We start from the raw sequence: 19,637 nt of genomic DNA, 5'->3' as shown, positions 1-19,637 counted from the left end.
AATGGAGGGATTTTAGTATTAGTGTTATGGGGGTTAGGGGTGAAGAGTGGGTGGGTTAGAATTGGTGTTTAGGAGGTGAAAAGTGTGGGGGGTTTGCATTGATGTTATGGTGGTTAGGAGGTGGAGAGTAGGGGGTTAGCACTGGTGTTATGGTGGATAGAGGGTGAAGGGTGTGGAGTGTTAGCATTGGTGTTATGATGGTTAGGGGTGAAGAGGGGGGTAGAATTTGTTTTGGTGGATAGGGGCTGAAAAGTTTGGGGGGTTAGCATTGGTGTTATGGTGGTTAGGGTGTGAAGAAAGTGGGGTTATCAATGGTGTTATGGTGGGTAGGGAGTGGAAAGTTTGGGGGTTAGCATTGGTGTTATGGTGGTGGAAAGTTTGGGGGTTAGCATTGGTGTTATGTTGGTGAAGAGTGGGGGAATTTTTCATTGGGGGTTATTGTGATTAGGGGGTGAAGAGTGGCAGGAATTTTGCATTAGTGTTATGGTGGTTAGGGGATGAAGAGTGAGTAGAATTTCGTGTTAGGGATTATGAGATTTAGGGGGTTAGTAGCAGGAAGGTAATATTTTTCTTCAGAGTTCTGGAAGGTCATGATATTAATATAGCAAAGGGGATTATTTTGTATTGGGTTACAGCAGGGAGAATTTTGTTTTGAGATTATAACATTCAGTGGATTATTAAGGAGGATTTTTGCATTGGGGTTATGGTGGTTAGGGGGTGAAGAGTGGAGGGATTTTTGCATTGGAGGTTATGTTGGTTAGGGGGTTAAGAGTGGAAGGAGGGTTATGCCAGTTAGGGGGTAAAGTGATTTTTTTTGTTAGCTTTCTGGAAGGTCAGCAATTAGCTTAGCAAAAGGGATTTTTGTATTGGGTTACAACAGTTAGGGGATTGGTAGCAGGGGGATTTTTGCTTTGGGGTTATGTCCAGTAGTTAATAGTGAGTTGAAGTTATGGCATTTAGGTCATAATTAGGGAGGATTTTTGCATTGGGTGTTATGAGCATTAGGGATTTTTAATTGGAGGGTGGGAAGTTTCATGTACTGGTAGGGGGTTAATAGTTGGGCAATTTTTGTATTTGGTTGGTCTGGTGATTACAGGGTTAATTGCGGTCAGGGGTTTTAGCAGGGGGTTGTTAAGCAATGAGGCGGTAAGGAGACATATGTTAATGTTAAGGCAATTTAGGGGTTAATTGTGATGAGCGATTTTAAGTGGTTAGGGGAATATCTGAGACAAGGATATTGTGGTTTAGGGTTAATAGCAATAATTAACTTGTAATATCACTGTAAATCAGCATCAGAAACTAATTAAATTGTCCACACTATAATTATGGAGCACAGCATTTAGCTGCTCACGTTCACAATAGAGCAATACTGACTGTGTGAGTGCAAAGTAGTGCCTAATCAATAATTGCTAAACTTGTAATCTGGCCCAAAAATATATAGAATGCTTCATTTCAACATATTTGGAAGCACTGCTGAGATGTCATCATATTGTACATTTTCCACTGTAGTAACAATTTTGTGCATAACTAAACAGTGCACTGCACCTAGCTCCCATAACGGGATATATAGCTGCTATTGTGTGCGTGTCTGATAAAAACACATGATCCAGACCCACCCCTTTTGTTTTTATCACTTGTCTGTGGTGCACTGAAGCTTTTCTGAAAGTGATAAGGTAAAGTTTAGGTAAAAAAAAGAACACAATAACAGCAAACTGATCATACTGAACACAAATAGCTCACAGCTCTTGTGTAGGTTAAAAAGGAAACGCCTTTAGCAGACAAGGATCTGAAAATAAACTGCATACGAGTGCACAAAGGATGATGTGTGTGTTCTCAGTTACGGTGAATGCTCCTTTATATTAACTTCCCATCACAGCCCTGAAGTTACAGCTGCTGCCACGCTGCACAGACTATGCAATTAATATGATTTGGGCACCACTGTGAGCCTGAGAATGTGCATCACGCAGTGTGAACTAATCTCTAGTCTTGGCTGAGTCTGGACCGTTTCCAGGAGCTCAGTTGATATTTCACAGTTAGAGTCACTGGTAAGTAGGTTAACCTCTTCACTGCAAGAATATTCAGGATGGAAAAATCATTTAATCCTTCATTAATACAGCAGGCAGATTGTTTTCTGTTTCATATAAATATCCTGCTCTATGAATGACAGATATGGCAGCCGCTATTTACCGACTGATCTGTAAGGGGTGGGAGGACAATCATCTTTTCCATAGTGTTCATCACCACTCTCCAGAGCTCCTTCAGCACTCGCTTCAGCACAGTCTTCTCACATACGGTGGCAAACAGAGTCAAACTGCAGGGAGAGTAGAAAGGTACATATATATATGTTTGTGAGTGGGGTCGGAAACATAACGACGGAATACAAATATAAAAAAGTAATTAGAAAATAAAGACTAATCTTCCATGAGACAGCACACTGGCATTTTCCATTACTTACAAGGTCAGTGAGAAACTAAAAAAACATAATTTATGTAAGAACTTACCTGATAAGTTCATTTCTTTCATATTGGCAAGAGTCTATGAGCTAGTGATGTATGGGATATACAATCCTACCAGGAGGGGCAAAGTTTCCCAAACCTCAAATGCATATAAATACACCCCTCACCACACCCACAATTCAGTTTAATGAATAGCCAAGTAGTGGGGTGATAAAGAAAGGAGTAGAAAGCATCAACAAAGGAAAATTGGAATAATTGTGCTTTATACAAAAAAAAATCATAACCACCATAAAAAGGGTGGGCTTCATGGACTCTTGCCAATATGAAAGAAATTAATTTATCAGGTAAATTCTTACATAAATTATGTTTTCTTTCATGTAGTTGGCAAGGGTCCATGAGCTAGTGACGTATGGGATATCAAATACCCAAGATGTGGAACTCCACGCAAGAGTCATTAGAGAGGGAGGGATAAAAAATAAACAACAGCCAAATGCTGAAAAAATAATCCACAACCCAAATATAAGTTATTCTTATGAAGAAAAGAAAAAGTGAAAATAGCAGCAGAAGAATCAAACTGAAACAGCTGCCTGAAGAACTTTTCTACCAAAAACTGCTTCAGAAGAAGCAAATACATCAAAATGGTAGAATTTAGTAAATGTATGCAAAGAGGACCAAGTCGCTGCTTTGCAAATCTGATCAACTAAAGCTTCATTCTTAAAAGCCCACAAAGTGGAGACTGATCTAGTTGAATGAGCTGTAATTCTCTGAGGCGGGGCTTGACCCAACTCCAAATAAGCTTGATGAATCAAAAGCTTTAACCAAGAGGCCAAGGAAATAGCAGAGGCCTTCTGATCTTTCCTAGGACCAGTAAATATAACAAATAGACTAGAAGTCTTCCTGAAATCTTTAGTAGCTTCAACATAATATTTCAAAGCTCTTACCACATCCAAAGAATGTAAGGATCTTTCCAAAGGATTCTTTGGATTAGGACACAAGGAAGGGACAACAATTTCTCTACTAATGATGTTAGAATTCACAACCTTAGGTAAAAATTCAAATGAAGTCCGCAAAACCGCCTTATCCTGATGAAAAATCAGAAAAGGAGATTCACAAGAAAGAGCAGATAGCTCAGACACTCTTCTAGCAGAAGAGATGGCCAAAAGGAACAACACTTTCCAAGAAAGTAGTTTAATGTCCAAAGAATGCATAGGCTCAAACGGAGGAGCCTGTAACACCTTCAAAACCAAATTAAGACTCCAAGGAGGATAAATTGATTTAATGACGGGTTTAATACGAACTAAAGCATGTACAAAACAGTGAATATCAGGAAGTTTAGCAATCTTTCTGTGAAATAAAACAGAAAGAGCAGAGATTTGTCCCTTCAAGGAACTTGCAGACAAACCCCTATCCAAACCATCCTGGAGAAACTGTAAAATTCTAGGAATTCTAAAAGAATGCCAAGAGAATTTATTTATTTATAAAATATTTTACCAGGAAGGATACATTGAGATTTCTCTCGTTTTCAAGTATGTCCTGGGATCACAAAACATTGCATTGATACAATAGGGTACAATAGAATACAAAAACAATAATAATACACAATATATGCAAAAATTAACATAGAACAGGTAGGAAATATATAATCAACCATGACAGGTGCATTCTGTTTTGAGATATATAGAGAGGGATCTCTTAAAGGATATTAGGCTTGGGGAAGGTTTGAAAGTGTGCGGGAGGTCATTCCATAACTGTGGCGCTCTGTAGGAAAAGGGGGATCGAGCTGCTTTCTTTTTGTACTGAGGCAAGCTTAATAATGTGCTGTGATCGGAGGTTATAGGAGGTGGGAATAGCCGGGGAGAGCATTCTGCTCAGGTAGGGTGGGAACTTCCCAGAAAGGCTCTTAAACACAAGGCAGGAAAGATGGAGGGTGCGTCTGGATTCCAGCGTCAGCCAGTTTAGTTCTTTTAGCATGTCACAATGGTGGGTCCTGTAGTTACATTGTAGCACAAAGCGGCAGAACGAGTTATACAATGTATTAAGTTTATTAAGGTGAGTTTGCGGAGCAGGTGCATATACTAAGTCCCCATAATCCATGATAGGCATCAGCATTTGCTGTACAATCTTTTCTTTTACTGTAGGGCTGAGGCAAGATATGTTTCTGTACAGGACACCTAGTTTTGGATAAAGATTAGATGCAAGTTTTTCTATGTGGAGGCCAAAAGATAGATTAGGGTCTAACAACATACCCAAGTATTTGAAAGAGTGGACTCCGTTCAGTGTGCAATTGGATTTTGTTTTGATGCGTAGATGGGAATTTTGTAATTTGTGTAATTTAGGTCTCGTTCCAAAGATCATTGTGACTGTTTTGTCAGTGTTTAGGAAGAGTTTGTTTTTTGAGATCCACTTTTCTACCTCTGTGAACTGGTCTTGGAGCACTGCTTCAAGCTGCTGCAGATCGGAATTGTTTGCATAGATTACCGTGTCATCTGCATACATGTGTACAGTTGAGGATGTGAACAGTAGGGGGCCGAGAATGGAACCTTGGGGAACACCACACGTGACTGGGAGAGGGAGGGAGTCACTGTTAGAAATGGAGACATATTGTGATCGATCCAATACATATGATCGAAAAAAACCAGGTTAACGGACGATCAGCAATACCAGAGTTTTTTAGTTTGAGCAGTAGTCTACTGTGTCAAATGCCTTTGCAAAATCAAGGAAAATAGCTCCAGTTAGTTCTCCTTGTTCCATGCCAGTTTGGATGTTGTTGCAAACTTTTAGGAGGGCAGTTGTAGTGGAGTGATTCAGGCGAAAACCTGATTGATCAGGGGTCAGATAGTTAGAAAGTTGGTAATACTCGCATAATTGCATATGGATGCATTTTTCTAAAATTTTTGACAATACTGGGAGCAATGATATAGGGCGATAGTTAGAAACCAAGGTTAACTCCCCACTATTATGAATAGGCACTACTCTTGCAGTTTTCCAGAGTTTGGGTATGTATCCAGACATCAAGGATTTATTAATTAGGGTTGTGACAGGCTTAGCAATTGCCGGCGCACTGAGCTTCAACAGCATTGCTGGGATTTGATCAGGTCCAGATTGGTTTTTCAGTTTTAGATTATTAAGGTGTTTAACGACATTGATGGGTACAGGTCTAAAATTGAACTTCTCTATATTGGGTCTTTGCTATTTTAGTGGGGCCTGATCCACATTTCTAGTTTCAAGATGCGTGCCATTAATTAGTTTGTCAATCAGGGTGGTGGAGCATCCGACAAAAAGTAAATTTATGCTTACCTGATAAATTAATGTCTTCTATGGTACGACAAGTCCACGGATTCATCCTTTACTTGTGGGATATTATCCTCCTGCTAACAGGAAGTGGCAAAGAGCACCACAGCAGAGCTGTCTATATAGCTCCTCCCTTAGCTCCATCCCCCAGTCATTCGACCGAAGGTACAGGAAGAAAAAGGAGAAACTAAAAGGTGCAGAGGTGACTGAAGTTTAAATCAAAAAAATATAATCTGTCTTAAAATGACAGGGCGGGCCATGGACTCGTCGTACCATAGAAGAAATTAATTTATCAGGTAAGCATAAATTTACTTTTCTTCTATAAGGTACGATGAGTCCACGGATTAATCCTTTACTTGTGGGATACAATACCAAAGCTATAGGACACGGATGAACGGGAGGGACAAGACAGATGGCTAAACAGAAGGCACCACTGCTTGAAGAACTTTTCTCCCAAAAATAGCCTCCGAAGAAGCAAAAGTATCAAATTTGGAAAATTTGGAAAAGGTATGAAGCGACGACCAAGTCGCAGCCTTACAAATCTGTTCAACAGAAGCATAATTTTTAAAAGCCCATGTGGAAGCCACCGCTCTAGTAGAGTGAGCTGTAATTCTTTCAGGAGGCTGCTGTCCAGCTGTCTCGTATGCCAAACGGATGATGCTTTTCAGTCAAAAAGAAAGAGAGGTAGCCGTAGCTTTTTGACCTCTACGTTTTCCAGAATAGACAACAAACAAAGAAGATGTTTGACGGAAATCTTTGGTCGCTTGCAAGTAAAACTTCAAAGCACGAACCACGTCCTAGTTGTGCAACAGACGCTCCTTCTTAGAGGAAGGATTAGGACACAGGGAAGGAACAACAATTTCCTGATTAATATTCTTATTAGTAACAACCTTAGGAAGGAATCCAGGTTTGGTACGCAAAACCACCTTGGAAAACAAGATAAGGCGAGTCGCATTGCAATGCAGATAGTTCAGAAACTCTTCGAGCCGAAGAGATAGGAAGTAAAAAAAGAACTTTCTCAAGTACTGCTTGAGGATCCCGTGATCTGGACCCGTAACAAGGAAGTTTGGCATTCTGACGAGACGCCATCAGATCCAATTCTGGTGTGCCCCATTGCTGAATCAATTGTGCAAACATCTCCAGATGGAGTTCCCACTCTCCCGGATGAAAAGTCTGACGACTTAGAAAATCCGCTTCCCAGTTCTCCACTCCTGGGATATAGATTGCTGATAGATGGCAAGAGTGAGTCTCTGCCCATCAAATTATTTTGGTAACCTCTATCATCGCTAGAGAACTCTTTGTTCCCCCCTGATGATTGATATATGCTACAGTCGTGATATTGTCCGACTGGAATCTTATGAATCTGGCCGAAGCCAGCTGAGGCCACGCCTGAAGCGCGTTGAATATCGCTCTCAATTCTAGAATATTTATCGGGAGGAGAGCCTCCTCCTGAGTCCACACTCCCTGTGCTTTCAGGGAATTCCAGACTGCACCCCAGCCCAATAGGCTGGCGTCCGTCGTCACTATGACCCATGCTGGCCTGCGGAAACACATTCCCTGGGACAGATGATCCTGTGACAACCACCAAAGAAGAGAGTCTCTGGTCTCTTGATCCAGATTTATCTGAGGAGATAAATTTGCATAATTCCCATTCCACTGATTGAGCATGCATAGTTGCAGTGGTCTGAGATGCAAGCGAGCAAATGGAACTAGGTCCATTGCCGCTACCATTAGTCCGATTACCTCCATACACTGAGCCACGGAAGGCCGAGGAATGGAATGAAGAGCTCAGCAGGTGGTTAAAATCTTTAATTTCCTAACGTCCGTCAGAAAAATTTTCATGTCTAGGAATGGAACTCTCATGAGGGGGAGAAGTGAACTCTTTTTTACGTTCACCTTCCACCCGTGAGCCAACACGATGTCCGTGTGAGATTTGGCTAGTTGGTAAGTTGACACCTGAATTAAGATATCGTCCAGATAAGGCGCCACTGCTATGTGAAAATTCTGGGAGCTGTGGCCAGCCCGAAGGGAAGAGCCACAAACTGGTAATGCTTGTCCAGAAAGGCAAACCTGAGGAACTGGTGATAATCTTTGTGGATAGGGATGTGCAGATACGCATCCTTTAAATCCACGGTGGTCATATATTGACCCTCCTGAATCATTGGTAAAATAGTCCGAATGGTCTCCATCTTGAAGGATGGGACTCTGAGGAATTTGTTTAGGATCTTGAGATCTAAAATTGGTCTAAAGGTTCCCTTTTTTTTGGGAACCACAAACAGATTGGAGTAAAACCCCTGCCCCTGTTCTGTTTTCGGAACTGGGCAGATCACTCCCATGGTATATAGGTCTTCTACACAGCGTAAGAACGCCTCTCTTTTTGTCTGGTTTACAGACAATCGAGAAAGATGGAATCTCCCCCTTGGAGGAGAATCTTTGAAATCTAGAAGATACCCCTGGGTTACGATTTCTAAAGCCCAGGTTTCCTGAACGTCTCTTGCCCAAGCCTGAGCAAGTCTGCCCCCTACTAGATCCGGTCCCGGATCGGGGGCTACCCCTTCATGCTGTCTTGGTGGCAGCAGCGGGCTTCTTGGCCTGTTTACCTTTGTTCCAAGTCTGGTTAGGTCTCCAGACTGACTTGGATTGAGCAAAATTCCCCTCCTGCTTTGCAGCAGGGGAGGAGGTAGAGGGACCACCTTTGAAGTTTCGAAAGGAACGAAAAAAGTTTGGTCCTCATCTTATTTGTCTTATCCTGAGGAAGGGCATGGCCTTTTCCTCCAGTGATGTCTGAAATGATCTCTTTCAGTTCAGGCCCGAATAGGTCTTACCCTTGAAAGGGATGGCGAAAAGCTTAGATTTTGATGACACGTCAGCAGACCAGGACTTAAGCCATAATGCTCTACGCGCTAAAATGGCAAAACCTGAATTCTTTGTTGCTAATTTAGCCAGTTGAAAAGCGGCATCTGTAATGAAAGAATTAGCTAGCTTGAGAGCCCTAATTCTATCCAGAATATCATCCAATGGGGTCTCAACCTGAAGAGCCTCCTCCAGAGCCTCGAAGCAAAAAGCAGCTGCAGTAGTTACAGGAACAATGCACGCTATAGGTTGCAGAAGAAAACCCTGATGAATAAATATTTTCTTTAGGAGACCCTCTAATTTTTTATCCATAGGATCTTTGAAAGCACAACTGTCCTCAATAGGTATAGTTGTACGCTTAGCCAGGGTAGAAATAGCCCCCTCCACCTTAGGGACCGTCTGCCACGAGTTCCGCATGGTGTCTGATATGGGAAACATTTTCTTAAAAGTAGGATGGGGAGAAAACGTAATACCTGGTTTATCCCACTCCTTACTGACAATGTCCGAAATCCTCTTAGGGACCGGAAAAACATCAGTGTAGGCAGGAATCTCTAGATATCTGTCAATTTTACACAATTTCTCTGGAACTACAATAGGATCACAATCATCCAGAGTCGCTAAAACCTCCCTGAGCAACAAGCGGAGGTGTTCTAGTTTAAATTTAAAAGCCGTCATATCTGAGTCTGTCTGAGGGAACATCTTTCCTGAATCAGAAATCTCTCCCTCAGACAGCAAATCCCTCACCCCCAACTCAGAACATTGTGAGGGTACATCGGATATGGCTAATAAAGCGTCAGAGGGCTCAGTATTTACTCTCACACCAGACCTACTGCGCTTCCCCTGCAACCCAGGCAGCTTAGATAAAACCTCTGTGAGGGTAGTATTCATAACTGCGGCCATATCTTGCAGGGTGAAAGAATTAGACGCACTAGAAGTACTTGGCGTCGCTTGTGCGGGCGTTAATGGTTGTGACACTTGGGGAGAATTAGATGGCATAACCTGATTCCCTTCTGACTGAGAATCATCCTGCGACATACTTTTATTAGCTAAAATATGTTCTTTGCAATTTATTGTCCTTTCAGTGCATTAAAGGACACATTTTAAGTGGGGGTTCCACAATGGCTTCTAAACACATTGAACATTGGCTTTCCTCAATGTCAGACATGTTGAATAGACTAGTAATGACCACAAACAAGCTTGAAAACACTTTATTTAGTGAAAAAATAACAATCTTAAAAAAACGGTACTGTGCCTTTAAGAGAAAAAAAGCATACACGTTCTGCAAAACTGCTTTAAAATACACCAATCGTTTAAAATTTTTGATATAAGATTCAATTTATGCAGTTAAGTTTGCCCCACAAGAAAAAAACACACTTAACCCTTTATTGTGAAAACCGGATAGTTAATGAGCCTAAATCCAGAAAAAACACCCCCTGCACCTCGCCACAGCCCTGCTGTGGCGCCTACCTGCCCTCAGGGATTGGAAAAATGGGGTTAAAGCTTTGATTTGGCCCAAAACTTCCACAAGGGCCCTCCGGAGTTGGAGCTTGCTGCTTGCTTTGTAAATACAACTGCGCATCTGAGGCGCGAAAATAGGCCCCGCCCATCTCACTCGATGTTTTGTCAGCCTAAATGAACCGCACCAGAGCGGTTCCAAACTAGCCATGTGGGTTCTGAGACCCAAAAAGAAGCCAAAGTGTACCCTCAATAAAGTCTCCAAAAAACGCTATTGCCCAAAAAACGTTAACAGCACTCCCAGTTCACAAAACGTTTGCCCACAAACATTTCAAACTCAGTGTCAACCATTTTTTATAAGCCCCTTATGCAAGCCTAGTAATACCCTTCTATATCTCTTAGGATTACTGCTTACCCTTACCCTCATGGGGATACTGTAAGCCTTTCTGAAATACCACAGTCTCTCCAGAAAAAATGACTGAACATACCTCACTGCTATATAGCATGAAAACGTTCCTCACACTGAAGTTTCTTGTACCCCTCAGCCATTCTGTGGGAACTGCTCTGGATCTTAGTGACAAATGCTAAGATCATCAGCCTCCAGGCAGAAGTCTTCATCCATCTGCATTTTTTTTTTTTTTTAAATACATTTTTTATTGAGGTAACGAGTAGTAACAACAAGATAAAAGATATGTCCAGGCTCCAATCATAGTTAACAAAAGTGAATATACAGTTCTCGTACAGGTAATAGACTAAGTTAAAGCATTGCGGTACAAGTATTATAATTAATATTGCTATACCTAAACGACAGTGGTGCTAAACACAAATGAATGAAAACTTTCAGAATACCACATAACAAATTCAATAAAAAAGGAATAGCTGCTGTTATAAACTATAACACTGTGTTTAGAATTTTGATCCTGGAGCGTATGACATATAAAGTGAACAATAAAAGAGACCCATGTATGGCGAGAATGGATGACTGGAACATATAATAGTGAGACCTCTTTTTTTTTTTAGTAGTAGAAATAAGAATGATCCCCAAATTGCATTAGTTATCATAAAATAGTGTAATTATTCAGAACGGGGGTTAGTTTCATAATTTTGTTGAGGGGAGGGAAAAACAGCGGGCAAGAGCCGCTCCAAATTAGAATAAAGGAAGGGGGGGGCGGAGCCAGTTAGGGTGTCTATCAAACAGAACTCTTGGGACTCTACACTTTATGGCCAATATGTGGGTGGTGTCAAAGAGGGAAAGTTAATTGTTCACATGACTGGGGACAGAGGATATTTATATCATAATAGTAGGGTTGATCTAACACATGTGGCGGATCTAATGGGCTAAACCCATAACAACAGAAATCTGGCAATGCGGAGATACAATTTATGATGCTCTATACCACGTATAGTGATTGAGCTATGGTACTGTCAAAAGCAGCTGTTAGCTGATAAAATATAAAATATAACTATGCTTGGATATAGAAACAGCAGATAAGAGCTATTCCAAATGGGGCCCAAGGTATCAAGGACTAACAGTTTTAAGGAGAATGAGTTTAAGTATGCGAAAGCAAAGTATCTAAGTCAGAGGCATTAACCTTTCAGAAATAAAAAAAAAACAGCAACTTTTAAATATATGCAAACACCTCAGACATAGTATGGTCACTCTTAAGTTAATATTAGAGGAATGAGGCATAAAAAACTAAGGAAAAATAGTAATGAGGCATATCTGATTTAGATCAGGAATAGTTGAAGATGTTCCATAGTGAAAGATAGAAAGCTAGGCTCCCCAGAATCATAAAGGTATACTTTCATAAAAGTCATATATTGTGAGTTAGAGTAGGAACTGTCAAACCACCAGGCCCTCTGAGCAGTTAATGTTAAGATCAGTGAGAAAAAAATAGAAGCTCAACACACATTCAATTACCCAAAAGTAGTAATACAGGGAACAATAACTAATATACTAATCTTTGAAAAGGGATAAGGTAACAGTTACCCTAGTAATAGTTGTGGAATCGAATGTACTCAGGGAATAGGTAATGGGAGGACAAGCATTAGCAAAGCATTCAACTAAGATGCCTATCTAGCAATTAAACAGTGTAAGCTAAGTTATTTTAAGTACCACAAACCCCACACCAAATCTGGCAGCTTGAATGGGGTATAGTGCTAAAAAGTTATAGATATAACGAAACATATCAAATAACCATATACAGATAAGTGCTATATTCTCTAAGGTTGATTTGATCAGTACTCCTCTATATATGTAGATAATACTATTATACAAGCCTATAGATAATATAGCTGTACTATCAACTTGAGTATATTATAGGGTCGAAGAAACACATAACTTCAAGGACAGCAGTGGTATGAGTATAAGTTTTTCATTACTGTATAAAGGGTCTGCAAAACCCACTGCAGAGGTAGCAAACTATATAGGGAAAAGTAAGGGACTAAAATATATATACACAGTCCTAGTGAGTAAATTAGCAAACTTGTTATATAGGTCCTCCTTGCGTTTTTCAAACTTTGGCTAAATAAAGAAATGATCTCTCCTACCTAGAGGTAGGTTAAATAGGCAAGAGACTATAGCGCTGGCGTGTAAATACATGTCAGTTGTGTTCTCTGCCTTAGCAATCAAGATATGAAACAATAAGCTATTCGTCCCCTGCTCATATAAGATGGCTCTGTCCAAATTAAGGCAACCAAATTGTACTCTCTTAGTAGATATGCTTTTCCATATATCCTTAGACAACAACTAAGTTGAATGCAGGCATACTTAAGCAGCGAAAGGCTTAAGCGTTACAACTACAAGACCTGTAAATAGTCGCATGAGATAAATAAGGAGCTGCAAACATGTAGGTACATAAACATTCTCCTATAGTACTGCAGAAGATTATGGCCTTTAAAATAATTAGGATTATAGTGGTAGAAGCACAAAACATTCAGGCATGCATCAATTTGGACGGAAAACTTGAGCTCTATACCCCTGTTATCAAGACTACAAACTATAAAAACAATTGCCATGCAGCTAGCATCATAAGGGAAATATAATGTTCAAAGCAATAGGTTCCCAACTTTCAGGCCCCAAAGCCGTCATCCGGAGTATGATCTATTTATCAACTACTGAGTAGAAATCCCAAAATGCATGCTCAGACTGAACAAAGTTTCATCATTTAGAATAGAACAGTGTCCTGCTGTATCTCGCTTGAGAGCAATCCAAACACTGTCCAGTGCTCATTAGGCAGTCACCCTATCTCTTGGGGTCAAGCAAGGATGTACAGAGTTCTGTGCAAGTTTATATATCCAACGAGAACATCTCAAATGTGCAGGTATTTGGCCATCAGGGACTCTTATTGTGAAATAGGTAGTTAACTCGGCAGAGGATTTTGTACGTCTGGGAGTCTGTCAGAGCGGCGCTCAGTCTCTCAGTCCCAAACTGTACCTGTGTCTCCGATAGCGTATTCAAAAGGGCTGTCCATAGAAGCGCTCAGCCACTGGTCTGACCCTGACACCATTGCGGACGCAGCCAGATGGCCTGTACTCAGCTCTGCATCTCCAGTGCTTCCGGCTTTTCGCATAGCAATGCTATCGATCTCCCATTTAGAGCCCATCATTATTTCCGTAAATAAAACTGAAGTATAGGGAACAGGGTTTGTTGGTACGCTCCTCCTGGCAGCTGTAGGCTCAATCTCCCCTATATATGTGTCAATATCCTGTTGAGCTCTCCTCCGCTGCTCCATACTTGTAGCGTACTTCTGTGTTGCAGACGTTGCCTCTTCCACGTGTGCGCCTCTCAGTATAGATATGAGGTCTTTGAATCCTGCAGACATCTTCTGGTCTAGGTCCAATAGGAGTTGAAAAATGGCGATATTTGCTTCCTCCATGTTGGAAGATGCCAAGAATGTCAGTAGGGTACAGGTTATCGCTGATACTCAAAAATCTTGTAAATTGGCCCGGTACTGTTTAGATGCGTCCTAAGGCCTGAAATACTTTAAGCCTGGGTCCCTCTGCACCGTCGGACAGACACTGAGCTAAGCTATAGTCACCAAAACTGTCACCTACAGATAATCATAAGCTTAATTGGCATGAAGATGCAGAAAAATAAATTATTTTAAAGCTTTTTTCCCCTTTGCTAAAATTAATTTACGGAGCAGCAGAGCAAAAACATGACCGCTCCGGTTGCTGGCTGGCTCCGCCCCCATCCATCTGCATTTTATCACCTCTTTCACTTTACCCTTCCTAGTACTTAGAGTAGGCAAAGAGAATGACTGGGGGGTGGAGCTAAGTGAGGAGCTATATAGACAGCTCTGCTGTGGTGCTCTTTGCCACTTCCTGTTAGCAGGAGGATAATATCCCACAAGTAAAGGATGAATCTGTGGACTCGTCGTACCTTATAGAAGAAATAATTGTTAAAGGCATTTGCTACTTCTAAGGGGAGTTGCAGGGTTTGGTTATCCACATTGACAGTGGAGGGTTGGGAGTGGATTGGTGGATTTTGTAAGTTATTTATGAGTTTCCAAAACTTTCTAGGGTTAGATATGTTATTGTTCAGATTTTTACAGAAATATTGGGCCTTGGCCAATTTTGTTTGTTTAGTGCATATATCTCGCCATTGTCTATATACACAGTGATCGTTCATAAAGCCAGTTTGTTTGAACTTTGACCACAATGAATCCAGAAACTGGTACATTTGAATGAGGTCAGCTGTGATCCAATTTAAGTGTGTTCCTTTAACTCTCACCTTACGCAGCGGGGCATATAAATTCCAAACTAGTAGGAGTTCAGACTTAAAGAATTCAACTGCAGAGTCTAGATCTGGGATTAGGTTTAATCTGTGCCAGATGAGAAGAACACCATGAAATGTAAATCTTCCAAACTCGATAATAAATCTTCCTAGAGACAGATTTACGAGCTTGTAACATAGTATTAATTACTGAGTCAGAGAAACCTCTATGACTTAATACTAAGCCCTTCAATTTCCATACCTTCAAATTTAATGATTTGAGATCCTGATGGAAAAAACGGACCTTGAGACAGTAGGTCCGGCCTTAACGGAAGGGGCCAAGGTTGGAAACTGGACATCCGAACAAGATCTGCATACCAAAACCTGTGGGGCCAAGCTGGAGCCACCAGCAACACAAACGATTGTTCCAGGATGATCTTGGAGATCACTCTCGGAAGAAGAACTAGAGGCGGGAAGATATAAGCAGGTTGATAACACCAAGGAAGTGTCAGCGCATCCACTGCTTCCGCCTGAGAAACCCTGGACCTGGACAGGTATCTGGGAAGTTTCTTGTTAAGATGAGAGGCCATCAGATCTATTTCTGGAAAACCCCACATCTGAACAATCTGAGAAAACACATCTGGATGGAGAGACCACTCCCCTGGATGTAAAGTCTGATGGCTGAGATAATCCACCTCCCAATTGTCTACACCTGGAATATGAACCGCAGAAATTAGACAAGAGCTGGATTCCGCCCAAACAAATATCCGAGATACTTCTTTCATAGCTAGGGGACTGCGAGATATTGTCTGTCTGAAAACAAATGAACGGTTCTCTCTTTAACAGAGGCCAAAACTGAAGAGCTCTGAGAATTGCACGGAGTTCTAAAATATTGATTGGTAATCTCGCCTCTTGCGATTTCCAAACTCCTTGTGCTGTCAGAGATCCCCAGACAGCTCCCCAAATGAACAAAAGAGGCCCCTTGAACTAAACGCTGGTGATTTAACCACCACTTCAGAGAGTGTCGAACATTGGGATTTAAGTATATTAATTGTGATATCTTTGTATAGTCCCGGCACCATTGATTCAGCATGCAAAGCTTGAGAGGTCTCATGTGAAAACAAGCAAAAGGAATTGCGTCCGATGCTGCAGTCATGAGGCCTAAAACTTCCATGCACATAGCCACTGAAGGGAATGACTGAGACTGAAGGTGCCGACATGCTGCAACCAATTTCAAACGTCTCTTGTCTGTTAGAGACAGAGTCATGGACACTGAATCTATCTGGAAACCTAAAAAGTTGACCCTTGTCTGGGGAATCAAAAAACTTTTTGGTAAATTGATCCTCCAACCATGTTTTCGAAGAAACAACACAAGTTGATTTGTGTGAGATTCTGCAGAACGTAAAGACTGAGCTAGTACCAAGATATCGTACAAATAAGGAAACACTGCAATACCTTGTTCTCTGATTACAGAGAGTAGGGCACCCAGAACCTTTGAAAAGATTCTTGGAGCTGTTGCTAGGCCAAATGGAAGAGCAACAAATTGGTAATGCTTGTCTAGAAAAGAGAATCTCAGGAACTGATAATGTTCTGGATGAATCGGAATATGAAGGTAAGCATCCTGCAAGTCTATTGTAGACATATAATGTCCTTGCTGAACAAAAGGCAGAATAGTCCTTATAGTTACCATCTTGAAAGTTGGTACTCTTACATAACGATTCAAAATGTTCAGATCCAGAACTGGCCTGAATTAATTTTCTTTCTTTGGGACAATGAATAGATTTGAATAAAACCTAGGCCTTGTTCCTGAAAAGGAACCGGCATGATTACCCCTGAAACCTCCAGATCTGAAACACACTTCAGGAAAGCCTGAGCTTTTACTGGATTTACTGGGATGTGTGAGAGAAAAAATCTCCTCACAGGAGGTCTTACTCTGAATCCAATTCGGTATCCCTGAGAGACAATGCTCTGAATCCATTGATTTTGGACAGAATTTATCCAAACATCCTTGAAAAACCTTCATCTGCCCCCTACCAGCTGTGCTGGATTTATTCCAATTTGAGGAAGGCTTCCAATTGGAAACAGATTCCTTGGGGGAAGGATTAGGTTTTTGTTCCTTATTTTGTCGAAAGGAATGAAAACGATTAGAAGCCTTAGATCTACCCTTAGGTTTTTTATCCTGAGGCAGAAAAAAACCCTTTCCTCCAGTAACAGTTGAAATAATAGACTCCAACTGAGAACCAAATAAATTATTACCTTGGAAAGAAAGAGATAGTTATCTAGACTTAGATGTCATATCAACATTCCAAGATTTAAGCCACAAAGCTCTTCTAGCTAAAATAGATAAAGACATGGATCTAACATCAATTTTGATAATATCAAAAATGGCATCACAAATAAAATGATTAGCATGTTGCAGTAAGCAAACAATGCTAGATATGTCAGAATACAATTCTTGTTGCGCTAAATTCTCCAACCAAAAAGTTGAAGCAGCTGCAACATCAGCCAAAGTAATTGCAGGCCTAAGAAGATGACCTCAATATAAATAGGCTTTCCTTAGATAAGATTCAAGATTCCTATCTAAAGGATCTTTAAAGGAAGTACTATCTTCCACAGGAATAGTGGTTCGTTTAGCAAGAGTAGAAATAGCCCCATCAACTTTGGGGATCTTTTCCCAAAACTCTATTGCAACCGCTGGTAAAGGATACAATTTTTTAAACCTTGCAGAAGGATTAAAAGGAGTACCTGGCTTATTCCATTCCTTAGAAATCATGTCAGAAATAGCATCAGGAATAGGAAAAACCTCTGGAGTAACCACAGTAGGTTTAAAAACAGCATTTAAACGTTTACTAGTTTTAATATCAAGAGGACTAGCTTCCTCAATATCCAAAGTAATTAACACTTCTTTTAACAAAGAACGCATATACTCCATTTTAAATAAATAAGTAGATTTGTCAGTGTCAATGTCTGAGGAAGGATCTTCTGAATCAGATAGATCCTCATCAGAAGTGGATAATTCATTATGTTGTCGGTCATTTGAAATTTCATCAACTTTATGAGAAGTTTTAAAAGACCTCTTACGCTTATTAAAAGGTGGAAATGCAGACAAAGGGGCATATGTATCAAGCTCCAAATGGAGCTTGATGCCCCGTGTTTCTGGTGAGTCATCAGACTCGCCAGAAACAAAGACCGCTGCTCCATAACCTGTCCGCCTGCTCTGAGCAGGCGGACACATATCGCCACAATACAACCCGATCGAGTACGATTGGGTTGATTGACACCCCCCCTGCTGGCGGCCTGTTGGCCGCGAGTCTGCAGGGGGCGGCGTTGCACCAGCGCCGTATTCAGCGAGGTCTGGCAGACCTGATCCGCACTGTCGGATCAGGTCTGCCAGACTTTCCATAACTAGAGGCCAAAGCCTTCTGAATAGAATCAGTAACGAATTCTTTAAAATTCACAGGTATATCATGTACATTAGAAGTTGAAGGAACTGCAACTGGCAATGTACTATTACTGATGGACACTCTATCTGCATGTAAAAGTTTATCATGACAACTAATACAAATGACATTAGGAGATATAATCTCCACAATTTTACAACAAATGCACTTAGCTGTGGTAGAACCGATGTCAGGCAGCAAAGTTCCAGCAGATACTTCTGAGGCAGGATCAGATTGAGACATCTTGCAGAATGTAAAAGAAAAAACAACATATAAAGCAAAATTATCAATTTCCTTATATGACAGTTTCAGGAATGGGAAAAAATGCAAATAGCATAGCCCTCTGACTTAGAAAAAGGCAAGAGGCAAAAGCAATGGGGCAATAAATAATGAAAAAAGTTTGGCGCCAAGTATGACGCACAACGTAACTAGAAATTTTTTTGGCGCCAACCATGTCCGGAAGTGACACACACGCGTCACTAACGACGCAACCCTGTGTGAACCCCTGCTTCAACTACGACGCCGGAAATGACGAACTTACGTAAACGGACGTGCCCTTTTCGCGCCAAGAATGATGCAATAAAGTGTGGCATTTAGCGCACCCGCAAGCCTAAGACAGTCCGCAAATTTAAAACAAGTAGTCAATTGAAAAAAAGACTAAACCCCAGGTAAGAAAAATATTTCATCAATATTAACTTTCCCAAATATGAAACTGATAATCTGCAAAAGGAAATACATGAACCTGACTCATGGCAAATATAAGTACAATACATATATTTAGAACTTTATATAAATGCATAAAATGCTAAACCATAGCTGAGGTGTCTTAAGAAATAAAAACATACTTACCAAAGACACCCATCCACATATAGCAGATAGCCAAACCAGTACTGAAACAGTTATCAGTAGAGGTAATGGTATATGAGAGTATATCGTCGATCTGAAAAGGGAGGTAGGAGATGAATCTCTACGACCGATAACAGAGAACCTATGAAATAGACCCCGTTAGGAAAATCACTGCATTCAATAGGTAATACTCTCCACGTCCCTCTGACATTCGCTATACTCTGAGAGGAATCGGGCTTCAAAATGCTGAGAAGCGCATGTCAACGTAGACCACCTCCATAGGAGGCAAAGTTTGTAAAACTGAATTGTGGGTGTGGTGAGGGGTGTATTTATAGGCATTTTGAGGTTTGTGAAACTTTGCCCCTCCTGGTAGGATTTTATATCCCATACATCACTAGCTCATGGACTCTTGCCAATTACATGAAAAAAAAATAACATCATATCAAACATCAGCAATATTTACTGTTTTCATATTTGAAGCAACAGCATACCGACGATTTGGTTTTAAGATTCATGTTACCTGGAGTTAGACACTTCCCCTATAAGCACCTACCATTCTTGCTGGTATCAGTGTGATGT

General features: G+C 40.9%; 1 protein-coding gene across 1 annotated transcript in view; it reads right to left on the bottom strand.

The window, feature by feature from the left end:
• Window positions 1-19,637, bottom strand: part of UNC13B (unc-13 homolog B) — a gene marked incomplete in the record, with an annotated part of 1,551,453 nt that overhangs the window by 211,901 nt on the left and 1,319,915 nt on the right. The window contains 1 exon segment of the mRNA XM_053701016.1: window positions 2,188-2,311. Coding sequence (XP_053556991.1) covers window positions 2,188-2,311 — 124 coding nt within the window.

This window comes from Bombina bombina, chromosome 2, assembly GCF_027579735.1.
Source record: "Bombina bombina isolate aBomBom1 chromosome 2, aBomBom1.pri, whole genome shotgun sequence".
Lineage (NCBI taxonomy): Eukaryota > Metazoa > Chordata > Amphibia > Anura > Bombinatoridae > Bombina > Bombina bombina.
This window is presented reverse-complemented; position numbering and strand designations above follow the sequence as displayed.